The sequence below is a fragment of the Drosophila biarmipes genome, unplaced genomic scaffold, assembly GCF_025231255.1.
Source record: "Drosophila biarmipes strain raj3 unplaced genomic scaffold, RU_DBia_V1.1 ptg000017l, whole genome shotgun sequence".
NCBI lineage: Eukaryota > Metazoa > Arthropoda > Insecta > Diptera > Drosophilidae > Drosophila > Drosophila biarmipes.
The window spans coordinates 3860203-3873869 of NW_026114535.1; the positions used below are offsets into that span (position 1 = coordinate 3860203).

The following is a 13667-nucleotide window of genomic DNA, read 5'->3' on the forward strand; positions in this document are numbered from 1 at the left end:
ACGCTGTATCATTATATGATAAACAAAGCTTAACATTAGTGCACGGGAATGTGTTATGATTGAGGAAAGATCGTTAATAAGCAAAGTAAACAGCAAAGGGCCCAAATGACTACCCTGAGGCACTCCAGCTGTCAAGTAGATCACTTTTGAAACAGCATTCTTGAATATAACCCTCTGAGTCTTACCATTCAAGTAACATGAAATCCAAGATAATGGATTACAAGGAAACCCAAGCTGATCTAATTTAAATAAAAGAAGTGAGTGGTTAACAGAGTCAATGGCTTTACTAAAATCAGTATATACAATGTCAGTCTGCATTTTTTTCTTAAACCCATTTATTTCAATAGATGACAATTCAAGAAGATTGGTGGTGGTCGATCTTCGCTTAACAAAACCATGCTGACACGGTGATATAAGCGAGGAACATAAATGTTGCAAATGAGAAGTGATAATACGTTGAAATCCTTTAGGAATTGCCGACAATTTAGAAATACCTCAATAATTTTAGGCATCTGCCTCCGCACCTTTTTTATGAAGTGGAATAATAAAAGAGTCCTTCCAGATAGAAGGAAAAACTGATGATGAAATAGACAAATTAAAAAGTTTAAGAATCGGTTTACAAATGGTTGACGCACAAAACTTAAGCACACATCCAGGAAGTCCATCTGGGCCGGGAAAACATGTTGGCGTTGTTGTTGCTAAATCTCTTACGAGAGAGCTTTCGGTGATTACAGGGTAGAAAATACAATTTTCCCTATTTAAGGGATTAGAGTAGTTAGAATTTGACCAAGCTGTCGAACTATGAGTAGTTTGGAAAAACTCAGCAAATAAATCAGCGATTTCAGAATCCGTCGATGCCTCCATTGAGTATAGACGTACCGATGAAGGCAATGCCGATGACTTACGCTTGGCATTAACAAAGTTGTAAAACTGTTTCGGATCGTTTGAAAATTCAAATTTGCATCGACTTAAATACATAGAATAGCAATGACTGTTGAGAACATTAAAATCTGTTCAAGCCACCACCGGTGGTTTCTGTCCGGATTCTGTTAGGTTGTTGTTGGTGTTGTTGTTGGTGGTGTTGCTGTAGCTGTTGGTGTTATTGTTGGTGTTTTGTCTCTTCATTATTTTTTTGATTTCAATTACTTTCTGTGGTTTTAGTTCTCGGAGGATTGTTTCTTCGTCTATGTATCTTAGGTCATTACAGTAGATAACGCATTTTAAAAGATATTTAAAAAATTAAGTATCTTGTGTTTGGTAGCTGTTATTTCCATATCTGCGTTTTTGGTAAGTTTTAGAAGTTTTGTGGCTTGTTTGTTCTGTTTTGTTTTTATCAAAAGTCCGCCGTCTGTGGTTTCTTTTCACAGAATCAACTCTTTCTCCGCAGGCAAAGTCCACAGATTTCCTTTTAGCAAGCAACTTTAAGCAAGCATTATTTCTTGTTAAGATAACATTTCTACTTATCTTCCTTTCCTTGGCCTATCGTCTTTGTCGTCCGGAACATTCGAGATCTCGCTGCTTAAAGGCATGACCCCCACAAGCAAAAGGGCGATATTTCTATCGCTCATCGTCCATAAGTCTCTTCTAAGTCACTTCTGGAAGATAGAAAGACGAATGTACACATTTTACAAAAACAAAATATACATATATCGCGTAGAAGTAACTTCTAAGTCACTTCTGAGCGATAGAAAGGCGAAAGCACACATTTCGATCGCGAAGAAGTAACTTCTGAGACGCTGCTGGACGATAGATGGACGATAGCACACATTTTACATAATCTAAAAGGGTCGCGATCGCGAAAAAGTATCTCTGAGACACTTCTGGACGATAGAAAGTTGATACAAAAACAAAGTAACTGGGAAAAATAATTGCATTTATTCTGAAAATTCCTCTTCCTTTCTACCTACGCTGTTGTTTTTCGACCGATTGTCAGTTTATTTCGCAATTTGCTTCTGATCAGTCCAGTTTTGTTTAAAATTTGTGTGTTGCTTTGTTTTTCGGAATTTTTTTAATTGTATAACACATAAAAATGTCCAACTCGACGAACAAAGCGAATTTACGTGAAGCTGTACGTTTACATCGAGATATTTTCACATTACCTGGCTCGATTACAGTGAAATAAGCATTCAAAGATTCTTCACCTAATTAAAAAGGTAATTCCTTCAAATTTATTTGTATTATCAATATAAAAAAATGTTGCTTCTGTTTATTTTAGAAATGGTTATTATTAAATTTCTCTTGTGAACGGAGCTGGACATAAATAAAATTTTTTAGCAGCATTTCCGACATGCCAAAGACTGTGTCTACAAGCGCCCTTAGAAAATAAATTCAAAATATTTCCGAACATGTAAAAAAAGTTTTTTATTCAAGATTTCCAAGGCTTCCAATGGGCCCTTCTTGTATCTTCTACAAGCATTTGTTATGTCACTTCTAAGTAACTTCCAGAAGTCACTTCGGCGATATAGGATTCGGATCGCGGAAGTCATCCCGTCGGGAAGAAATGTGCCACTTTGGCGGCACTTCTCGGAGTCACTTCGGCGACACTTCCAGAAGTCACTTGGGCGATATTACCAAAGCCACTTCAAGACTCCCACCATACTGCGGAACCTCAAATCGGAAGACCACATGATTAAATGGAAGGTTAATAAATTGTAATCTGTCAATAGTACATCATGCCATAAAAAGTGCGTCCCAACCAATAGTCGGAAAGGGAATTCCTTTGGGCCATTACGAATATACTCCAATGTTGCGAGTGCAACATCTAATTCACATACATAACGGTCTGTTCTACATAGCAATCTCTAGACCCCCCACCATATTTTTTTTTTTGTTTAGTCCACCAATGGTACGATGGGCACTTACCTTATTATGCAATCGTGCTAAGGGAATAAAGAGATAGGATAGCTCCTTAAACCTCATATCAAACATCGAAATGTGTTCGAAAAAAATGTATGACCTTGCTTTTGAAGTTATAATTGAAGATAATTTCAAAATTTTAATTACTTTTCGAAAATTTGAATATGACTGATTGATGACCACTTTTGGTATTTTATTTTCTCTTTGTATGTATATCGCCGTGAAGAGGTTCCGCAAAAGCTCTTTTATGATAGGGGGGAGCCGACATCCGAAGAACGTGGAATTTCGTATATTTTGGCTTGAAATCTATGATGTCTGCTGGAATCTCGCATGCTGCCTTAACCGTTTGCCACATGGATTCGAAATGATCGCGACGAATTTCACAAGCGGTTGGGGTGGAGCCCCTGGAGCCAGCGTTCACCTGTGGCCATAAATGTGGCTAACGCTGATTTTGCTGACGAAAAATAATTTCTAATTTTAATTTCGCGGTATGGAAACAGAATCGGACTAGAAACTAATTGGAATTAGAAAACAATTAAAATCCGTAAAAATGTACGGTCACACTTGCTAATTACTTAGATCGGATGATCGGACTATTGAGAAAAAATACGGATACGATTTTTCTTTTATTTGTTACGAACATTTATTGTGCGCTGGAATAAAACGAAGATATGCGTGTGTATGTACTATGCGGAATATATTTATGGACGTTGATGCACTTCGAACAGTACAAACAAGTGGCCCAAGGACACCAAGCACGTGCTTGTTACGCGCGGGTCCCTTTTATCAATTTGGGCAAAAAATGCGAGTTCGCGAGGAAGATACATACATAAAACAAATAAAGACGGGACACAAATGAAAATAAAAGGCACAACTAAGAATCAAGCAAATGAGTTAAAATATTAGATTTTAATACCGGGATAGATGTTGAAATGCTAATTAAATTATAAAGTTTATTATAGTTATTACATAGAACGCGAAAGGGCTCGTACAGACAAAAATTTTATGTACATCGTGGCAAATGTAGAGAATAATATTTTCGTGTTAGTCGAACAGGAACGTTGAATGTTAGGCGGTTTAAAAGATCCAAACCGACGAACAATATTCCAAAACAGGACGGACAAGGGAGGTAAATAATAATTTGGTCGTATAAGGGTACTCACACCATCCATACTCAAACAATCAATATCCGACTGTAAGTTAAATCTAGACGCTGTATCATTATATGATAAACAAAGCTTAACATTAGAGCACGGGAATGTGTTATGATTGAGGAAAGATCGTTAATAAACAAAGTAAACAGCAAAGGGCCCAAATGACTACCCTGAGGCACTCCAGCTGTCAAGTAGATCACTTTTGAAACAGCATTCTTGAATATAACCCTCTGAGTCTTACCATTCAAGTAACATGAAATCCAAGATAATGGATTACCAGGAAACCCAAGCTGATCTAATTTAAATAAAATAAGTGAGTGGTTAACGGAGTCAATGGCTTTACTAAAATCTGTATATACAATGTGAGTCTGCATTTTTTTCTTAAACCCATTTATTTCAATAGATGACAATTCAAGAAGATTGGTGGTGGTCGATCTTCGCTTAACAAAACCATGCTGACACGGTGATATAAGCGAGGAACATAAATGTTGCAACTGAGAAGTGATAATACGTTGAAATGCTTTAGGAATTGCCGACAATTTAGAAATACCTCAATAATTTTGGGCATCTGCCTCCGCACCTTTTTTATGGAGTGGAATAATAAAAGAGTCCTTCCAGATAGAAGGAAAAACTGATGATGAAATAGACAAATTAAAAAGTTTAAGAATCGGTTTACAAATGGTTGACGCACAAAACTTAAGCACACATCCAGGAAGTCCATCTGGGCCGGGAAAACATGTTGGCGTTGTTGTTGCTAAATCTCTTACGAGAGAGCTTTCGGTGATTACAGGGTAGAAAATACCATTTTCCCTATTTAAGGGATTAGAGTAGTTAGAATTTGACCAAGCTGTCGAACTATGAGTAGTTTGGAAAAACTCAGCAAATAAATCAGCGATTTCAGAATCCGACGATGCCTCCATTGAGTATAGACGTACCGATGAAGGCAATGCCGATGACTTACGCTTGGCATTAACAAAGTTGTAAAACTGTTTCGGATCGTTTGAAAATTCAAATTTGCATCGACTTAAATACATAGAATAGCAATGACTGTTGAGAACATTAAAATCTGTTCAAGCCACCACCGGTGGTTTCTGTCCGGATTCTGTTAGGTTGTTGTTGGTGTTGTTGTTGGTGGTGTTGCTGTAGCTGTTGGTGTTATTGTTGGTGTTTTGTCTCTTCATTATTTTTTTGATTTCAATTACTTTCTGTGGTTTTAGTTCTCTGAGGATTGTTTCTTCGTCTATGTATCTTAGGTCATTACAGTAGATAACGCATTTTAAAAGATATTTAAAAAATTAAGTATCTTGTGTTTGGTAGCTGTTATTTCCATATCTGCGTTTTTGATAAGTTTTAGAAGTTTTGTGGCTTGTTTGTTCTGTTTTGTTTTTATCAAAAGTCCGCCGTCTGTGGTTTCTTTTCACAGAATCAACTCTTTCTCCGCAGGCAAAGTCCACAGATTTCCTTTTAGCAAGCAACTTTAAGCAAGCATTATTTCTTGTTAAGATAACATTTCTACTTATCTTCCTTTCCTTGGCCTATCGTCTTTGTCGTCCGGAACATTCGAGATCTCGCTGCTTAAACGCATGACCCCCACAAGCAAAAGGGCGATATTTCTATCGCTCATCGTCCATAAGTCACTTCTAAGTCACTTCTGGAAGATAGAAAGACGAATGTACACATTTTACAAAAACAAAATATACATATATCGCGTAGAAGTAACTTCTAAGTCACTTCTGAGTGACAGAAAGGCTATAACACACATTTCGATCTCGAAGAAGTATTTTCTGAGACACTTGTGGACGATAGTTAGACGATAGCACACATTTTACATAATCTAAAAGGGTCGCGATCGCGAAAAAGTATCTTCTGAGACACTGCTGGACGATAGATAGATGATATAAAAACAAAGTAACTGGGAAAAATAATTGCATTTATTCTGAAAATTCCTCTTCCTTTTGCTTCTGATCAGTCCAGTTTTGTTTAAAATTTGTGTGTTGCTTTGTTTTTCGGAATTTTTTTAATTGTATAACACATTAAAATGTCCAACTCGACGAACAAAGCGAATTTACGTGAAGCTGTACGTTTACATCGAGATATTTTCACATTACCTGGCTCGATTATAGTGAAATAAGTATTCAAAGATTCTTCACCTAATTAAAAAAGGTAATTCCTTCAAATTTATTTGTATTTTAAATATAAAAAAATGTTGCTTCTGTTTATTTTAGAAATGGTTATTATTAAATTTCTCTTGTGAACGGAGCTGGACATAAATAAAATTTTTTAGCAGCATTTCCGACATGGCAAAGACTGTGTCTACAAGCGCTCAAAGACCTTATAGAAAATAAATTCAAAATATTTCCGAACATGTAAAAAAAGTTTTTTATTCAAGATTTCCAAGGCTTCCAATGGGCCCTTCTTGTATCTTCTACAAGCATTTGTTATGTCACTTCTAAGTAACTTCCAGAAGTCACTTTGGCGATATAGGATTCGGATCGCGGAAGTCATCCCGTCTGGAAGAAATGTGCCACTTTGGCGGCACTTCTCGGAGTCACTTCGGCGACACTTCCAGAAGTCACTTCGGCGATATTACCGAAGCCACTTCAAGACTCCCACCATACTGCGGAACCTCAAATCGGAAGAGCACATGATTAAATGGAAGGTTAATAAATTGTAATCTGACAAAAGTACATCATGCCATAAAAAGTACATCCCAACCAATAGTTGGAAAGGGAATTTCTTTGGGGCATTACGAATATACTCCAATGTTGCGAATGCAACATCTATTTCACATACATAACGGTCTGTTCTACATAGCAATCTCTAGAGACCGACCATATTTTTTTTTGTTTAGTCCACCAATGGTACGATGGGCACTTACCTTATTATGCAATCGTGCTAAAGCCGACAGCCGAAGAACGTGGAATTTCGTATATTTTGGTTTGAAATCTATGATGTCTGCTGGACTCTTGCATGCTGCCATAACCGTTTGCCACATGGATTCGAAATGATCGCGACGAATTTCACAAGCGGTTGGGGTGGAGCCCCTGGAGCCAGCGTTCACCTGTGGCCATAAATGTGGCTAACGCTGATTTTGCTGACGAAAAATAATTTCTAATTTTAATTTCGCGGTAAGGAAACAGAATCGGACTAGAAACTAATTGGAATTAGAAAACAATTAAAATCCGTAAAAATATACGGTCACACTTGCTTATTACTTATACCGAATGATCGGACTATTGAGAAAAAATACGGATACGATTTTGCTTTTATTTGTTACGAACATTTATTGTGCGCTGGAATAAAACGAAGATATGCGTGTGTATGTACTATGCGGAATATATTTATGGACGTTGATACACTTCGAACAGTACAAACAAGTGGCCCAAGGACACCAAGCACGTGCTTGTTACGCGCGGGCCCCTTTTATCAATTTGGGCAAAAAATGCGAGTTCGCGAGGATGATACATACATAAAACAAATAAAGACGGGACACAAATGAAAATAAAAGGCACAACTAAGAATCAAGCAAATGAGTTAAAATATTAGATTTTAATACCGGAATAGATGTTGAAATGCTAATTAAATTATAAAGTTTATTATAGTTATTACATAGAACGCGAAAGGGCTCGTACAGACAAAAATTTTATGTACATCGTGGCAAATGTAGAGAATAATATTTTCGTGTTAGTCGAACAGGAACGTTGAATGTTAGGCGGTTTAAAAGATCCAAACCGACGAACAATATTCCAAAACAGGACGGACAAGGGAGGTAAATAATAATTTGGTCGTATAAGGGTCATCAAATTCTTTTGACCAACGCTTTATAAACCCAAGAACACTCATGGCTTTGTTAACAGTGGACATAATGTGGCAGTCAAATTTAAGCTTAGGGTCAAGAAGAACACCTAAATCGTTAACTTAATATATACGGTCAAGTGGCGTATTTTTAAGAAAGTAACTGATAAACGTAGGAGTACCCCTATAGAAAGTCATATCGTTGCATTTAAGCCAGTTCAAATTTAAAAGGTTGTACTCACACCATCCATACTCAAACAATCAATATCCGACTGTAAGTTAAATCCAGACGCTGTATCATTATATGATAAACAAAGCTTAACATTAGTGCACGGGAATGTGTTATGATTGAGGAAAGATCGTTAATAAGCAAAGTAAACAGCAAAGGGCCCAAATGACTACCCTGAGGCACTCCAGCTGTCACGTAGATCACTTTTGAAACAGCATTCTTGAATATAACCCTCTGAGTCTTACCATTCAAGTAACATGAAATCCAAGATAATGGATTACCAGGAAACCCAAGCTGATCTAATTTAAATAAAAGAAGTGAGTGGTTAACGGAGTCAATGGCTTTACTAAAATCAGTATATACAATGTCAGTCTGCATTTTTTTCTTAAACCCATTTATTTCAATAGATGACAATTCAAGAAGATTGGTGGTGGTCGATCTTCGCTTAACAAAACCATGCTGACACGGTGATATAAGCGAGGAACATAAATGTTGCAAATGAGAAGTGATAATACGTTGAAATTCTTTAGGAATTGCCGACAATTTAGAAATACCTCAATAATTTTAGGCATCTGCCTCCGCACCTTTTTTATGAAGTGGAATAATAAAAGAGTCCTTCCAGATAGAAGGAAAAACTGATGATGAAATAGACAAATTAAAAAGTTTAAGAATCGGTTTACAAATGGTTGACGCACAAAACTTAAGCACACATCCAGGAAGTCCATCTGGGCCGGGAAAACATGTTAACGTTGTTGTTGCTAAATCTCTTACGAGAGAGCTTTCGGTGATTACAGGGTAGAAAATACAATTTTCCCTATTTAAGGGATTAGAGTAGTTAGAATTTGACCAAGCTGTCGAACTATGAGTAGTTTGGAAAAACTCAGCAAATAAATCAGCGATTTCAGAATCCGTCGATGCCTCCATTGAGTATAGACGTACCGATGAAGGCAATGCCGATGACTTACGCTTGGCATTAACAAAGTTGTAAAACTGTTTCGGATCGTTTGAAAATTCAAATTTGCATCGACTTAAATACATAGAATAGCAATGACTGTTGAGAACATTAAAATCTGTTCAAGCCACCACCGGTGGTTTCTGTCCGGATTCTGTTAGGTTGTTGTTGGTGTTGTTGTTGGTGGTGTTGCTGTAGCTGTTGGTGTTATTGTTGGTGTTTTGTCTCTTCATTATTTTTTTGATTTCAATTACATTCTGTGGTTTTAGTTCTCGGAGGATTGTTTCTTCGTCTATGTATCTTTGGTCATTAAAGTAGATAACGCATTTTAAAAGATATTTAAAAAATTAAGTATCTTGTGTTTGGTAGCTGTTATTTCCATATCTGCGTTTTTGGTAAGTTTTAGAAGTTTTGTGGCTTGTTTGTTCTGTTTTGTTTTTATCAAAAGTCCGCCGTCTGTGGTTTCTTTTCACAGAATCAACTCTTTCTCCGCAGGCAAAGTCCACAGATTTCCTTTTAGCAAGCAACTTTAAGCAAGCATTATTTCTTGTTAAGATAACATTTCTACTTATCTTCCTTTCCTTGGCCTATCGTCTTTGTTGTCCGGAACATTCGAGATCTCGCTGCTTAAAGGCATGACCCCCACAAGCAAAAGGGCGATATTTCTATCGCTCATCGTCCATAAGTCACTTCTAAGTCACTTCTGGAAGATAGAAAGACGAATGTACACATTTTACAAAAACAAAATATACATATATCGCGTAGAAGTAACTTCTAAGTCACTTCTGAGCGATAGAAAGGCGAAAGCACACATTTCGATCGCGAAGAAGTAACTTCTGAGACGCTGCTGGACGATAGATGGACGATAGCACACATTTTACATAATCTAAAAGGGTCGCGATCGCGAAAAAGTATCTCTGAGACACTTCTGGACGATAGAAAGATGATACAAAAACAAAGTAACTGGGAAAAATAATTGCATTTATTCTGAAAATTCCTCTTCATTTCTACCTACGCTGTTGTTTTTCGACCGATTGTCAGTTTATTTCGCAATTTGCTTCTGATCAGTCCAGTTTTGTTTAAAATTTGTGTGTTGCTTTGTTTTTCGGAATTTTTTTTTAATTGTATAATACATAAAAATGTCCAACTCGACGAACAAAGCGAATTTACGTGAAGCTGTACGTTTACATCGAGATATTTTCACATTACCTGGCTCGATTACAGTGAAATAAGCATTCAAAGATTCTTCACCTAATTAAAAAGGTAATTCCTTCAAATTTATTTGTATTTTCAATATAAAAAAATGTTGCTTCTGTTTATTTTAGAAATGGTTATTATTAAATTTCTCTTGTGAACGGAGCTGGACATAAATAAAATTTTTTAGCAGCATTTCCGACATGCCAAAGACTGTGTCTACAAGCGCCCTTAGAAAATAAATTCAAAATATTTCCGAACATGTAAAAAAAGTTTTTTATTCAAGATTTCCAAGGCTTCCAATGGGCCCTTCTTTTATCTTCTACAAGCATTTGTTATGTCACTTCTAAGTAACTTCCAGAAGTCACTTCGGCGATATAGGATTCGGATCGCGGAAGTCATCCCGTCGGGAAGAAATGTGCCACTTTGGCGGCACTTCTCGGAGTCACTTCGGCGACACTTCCAGAAGTCACTTGGGCGATATTACCAAAGCCACTTCAAGACTCCCACCATACTGCGGAACCTCAAATCGGAAGACCATATGATTAAATGGAAGGTTAATAAATTGTAATCTGTCAATAGTACATCATGCCATAAAAAGTGCATCCCAACCAATAGTCGGAAAGGGAATTCCTTTGGGCCATTACGAATATACTCCAATGTTGCGAGTGCAACATCTAATTCACATACATAACGGTCTGTTCTACATAGCAATCTCTAGACCCCCCACCATATTTTTTTTTGTTTAGTCCACCAATGGTACGATGGGCACTTACCTTATTATGCAACTGTGCTAAGGGAATAAAGAGATAGGATAGCTCCTTAAACCTCATATCAAACATCGAAATGTGTTCGAAAAAAATGTATGACCTTGCTTTTGAAGTTATAATTGAAGATAATTTCAAAATTTTAATTACTTTTCGAAAATTTGAATATGACTGATTGATGACCACTTTTGGTATTTTATTTTCTCTTTGTATGTATATCGCCGTGAAGAGGTTCCGCAAAAGCTCTTTTATGATAGGAGGGAGCCGACATCCGAAGAACGTGGAATTTCGTATATTTTGGCTTGAAATCTATGATGTCTGCTGGACTCTCGCATGCTGCCTTAACCGTTTGCCACATGGATTCGAAATGATCGCGACGAACTTTACAAGCGGTTGGGGTGGAGCCCCTGGAGCCAGCGTTCACCTGTGGCCATAAATGTGGCTAACGCTGATTTTACTGACGAAAAATAATTTCTAATTTTAATTTCGCGGTAAGGAAACAGAATCGGACTAGAAACTAATTGGAATTAAAAAACAATTAAAATCCGTAAAAATATACGGTCACACTTGCTTATTACTTATACCAGATGATCGGACTATTGAGAAAAAATACGGATACGATTTTTCTTTTATTTGTTACGAACATTTATTAAGCGCTGGAATAAAACGAAGATATGCGTGTGTATGTACTATGTGGGGTGCGAAAAGCGGAATATATTTATGGACGTTGATGCACTTCGAACAGTACAAACAAGTGGCCCAAGGACACCAAGCACGTGCTTGTTACGCGCGGGGCCCTTTTATCAATTTGGGCAAAAAATGCGAGTTCGCGAGGAAGATACATACATAAACAAATAAAGACGGGACACAAATGAAAATAAAAGGCACAACTAAGAATCAAGCAAATGAGTTAAAATATTAGATTTTAATACCGGGATAGATGTTGAAATGCAAATTAAATTATAAAGTTTATTATAGTTATTACATAGAACGCGAAAGGGCTCGTACAGACAAAAAAAATTTTATGTACATCGTGGCAAATTTAGAGCATAATAATTTCGTGTTAGTGGAACAGGAACGTTGAATGTTAGGCGGTTTAAAAGATTTTCAAAATCAATGTCACCTCTTATTAGATTTTGTATAAAAATAGTACAAAGCATTGTTCTACGATTTACAAGTGTAGGTAAATTAAGCAATTGTAATCTACTCTCGTTGGAAGGTAGCCTTACGTTTTGATTCCAGTTCAAACTACGCAGGGCAAATAAAAGAAATTTTTTTTTTGTAACGACTCAATACGGTCGATGTGCCCTTGATATTGTGGACTCCAAACCGACGAACAATATTCCAAAACAGGACGGACAAGGGGTAAATAATAATTTGGTCGTATAAGGGTCATCAAATTCTTGTGACCAACGCTTTATAAACCCAAGAACACTCATGGCTTTGTTAACAGTGGTCATAATGTGGCAGTCAAATGTAAGTTTAGGTTCAAGAAGAACACCTAAATCGTTAACTGAATATATACGGTCGAGTGGCGTATTTGGCGAAAGTAACTGATAAACGTAGGAGTACCCCTATAGAAAGTCATATCGTTGCATTTAAGCCAGTTCAAATTTAAAAGGTTGTACTCACACCATCCATGAAAACAATCAATATCCGACTGTAAGTTAAATCCAGACGCTGTATCATTATATGATAAACAAAGCTCAACATCATCAGCATACATTAGTACACGGGAATATGTTATGATTGAGGGAAGATCGTTAATAAACAAAGTAAACAGCAAAGGGCCCAAATGTCTACCCTGAGGCACTCCAGCTGTCACGTAGATCAATTTTGAAACAGCATTCTTGAATATAACCCTCTCAGTCCTACCATTCAAGTAACATGAAATGCAAGATAATAGATTACCAGGAAACCCAAACTGATCTAATTTAAATAAAAGAAGTGAGTGGTTAACGTAGTCAATGCCTTTATTAAAATCTGTATATACAATGTCAGTCTGCTTTTATTTTATAAACCCATTTATTTCAATAGATGACAGTTCAAGAAGGTATCAGGGCAGGCGAGGCAAATTGTCAGTTCCATAGTTGGATGAAATCGGTCTTCAGGTACAACAAGAGCGTCAATTCTACATACTGTAATTTCAGACGGGTCTGAAATCCAAGATCTAATTCTCTACTTATGGAATTTTTTATAAAGCTTACTTGCTGTAACGATAATTCTAAAAGGCCATCCACAAAATCATGGGCGGATAACGGCATAGCGATAAATGAGTCAGTAGGAGGAGACCAAGAAATATCAGGTAGATTAAAGTCACCTAAATCAATCAAAAGGTCTCTGTTAGAAAGAAAGGATAAAACAGATATTATGGCAGACAGATGGTGCTCATAAATTAAGGTCAGAGCCAGGTGGAATATAAGAACATGTAACAAAAACAGATAAATATTGCAAAGAAACTTTTACACTTAGAAATTCAATTTCGTTGGGAATATGAATGAGAATTCTTTCAGATGTTAGGCTAGAGGTAACGGAAATCAGGACACCGCCCCTCCTACGTGAGTGGCGAACGCTCCTATAAGTATTAAAATTATTAGCCAGAACTTCAGACTCGGATATCTCTGGTTTCAGCCAAGTTTCCGTAAAAGCTAAAATATCTTTAGTAAATTCAGAGGAGTCAGCATAAAGCTTGGGTAGCTTCATATATAATCGCATAACAT

General features: G+C 36.8%; 1 protein-coding gene across 3 annotated transcripts; it reads left to right on the forward strand.

The window, feature by feature from the left end:
* The first annotated feature begins 2262 nt into the window (after positions 1-2262).
* Positions 2263-11632, forward strand: LOC108035834 (uncharacterized). 3 transcript variants are annotated; one of them, XM_050890225.1, is made up of 2 exons: positions 2263-2640; positions 11177-11632. In XM_050890225.1, the coding sequence occupies exons 1-2, from the start codon at positions 2422-2424 to the stop codon at positions 11381-11383; spliced, it is 426 nt and encodes a 141-aa protein (XP_050746182.1). In that variant the 5' UTR covers positions 2263-2421; the 3' UTR covers positions 11384-11632. The 3 variants fall into 3 exon arrangements, with proteins under 3 accessions (XP_050746182.1, XP_050746181.1, XP_016967068.1); XM_050890224.1 differs by lacking the exon at positions 11177-11632 and adding an exon at positions 3083-3538 and having other exon boundaries at positions 2266-2640; XM_017111579.3 differs by lacking the exon at positions 2263-2640 and adding an exon at positions 10368-10736.
* The last annotated feature ends 2035 nt before the right edge of the window (positions 11633-13667 follow it).

Coding starts and splice junctions, on each gene's coding strand:
- LOC108035834 (XM_050890225.1), top strand. CDS start 2,422: ATGTCACTTCTAAGTAACTTCCAGAAGTCACTTCGGCGATATAGGATT. Junction 2,641..11,176: donor ACCACATGATTAAATGGAAG/GTTAATAAATTG, acceptor ATCGCCGTGAAG/AGGTTCCGCAAAAGCTCTTT.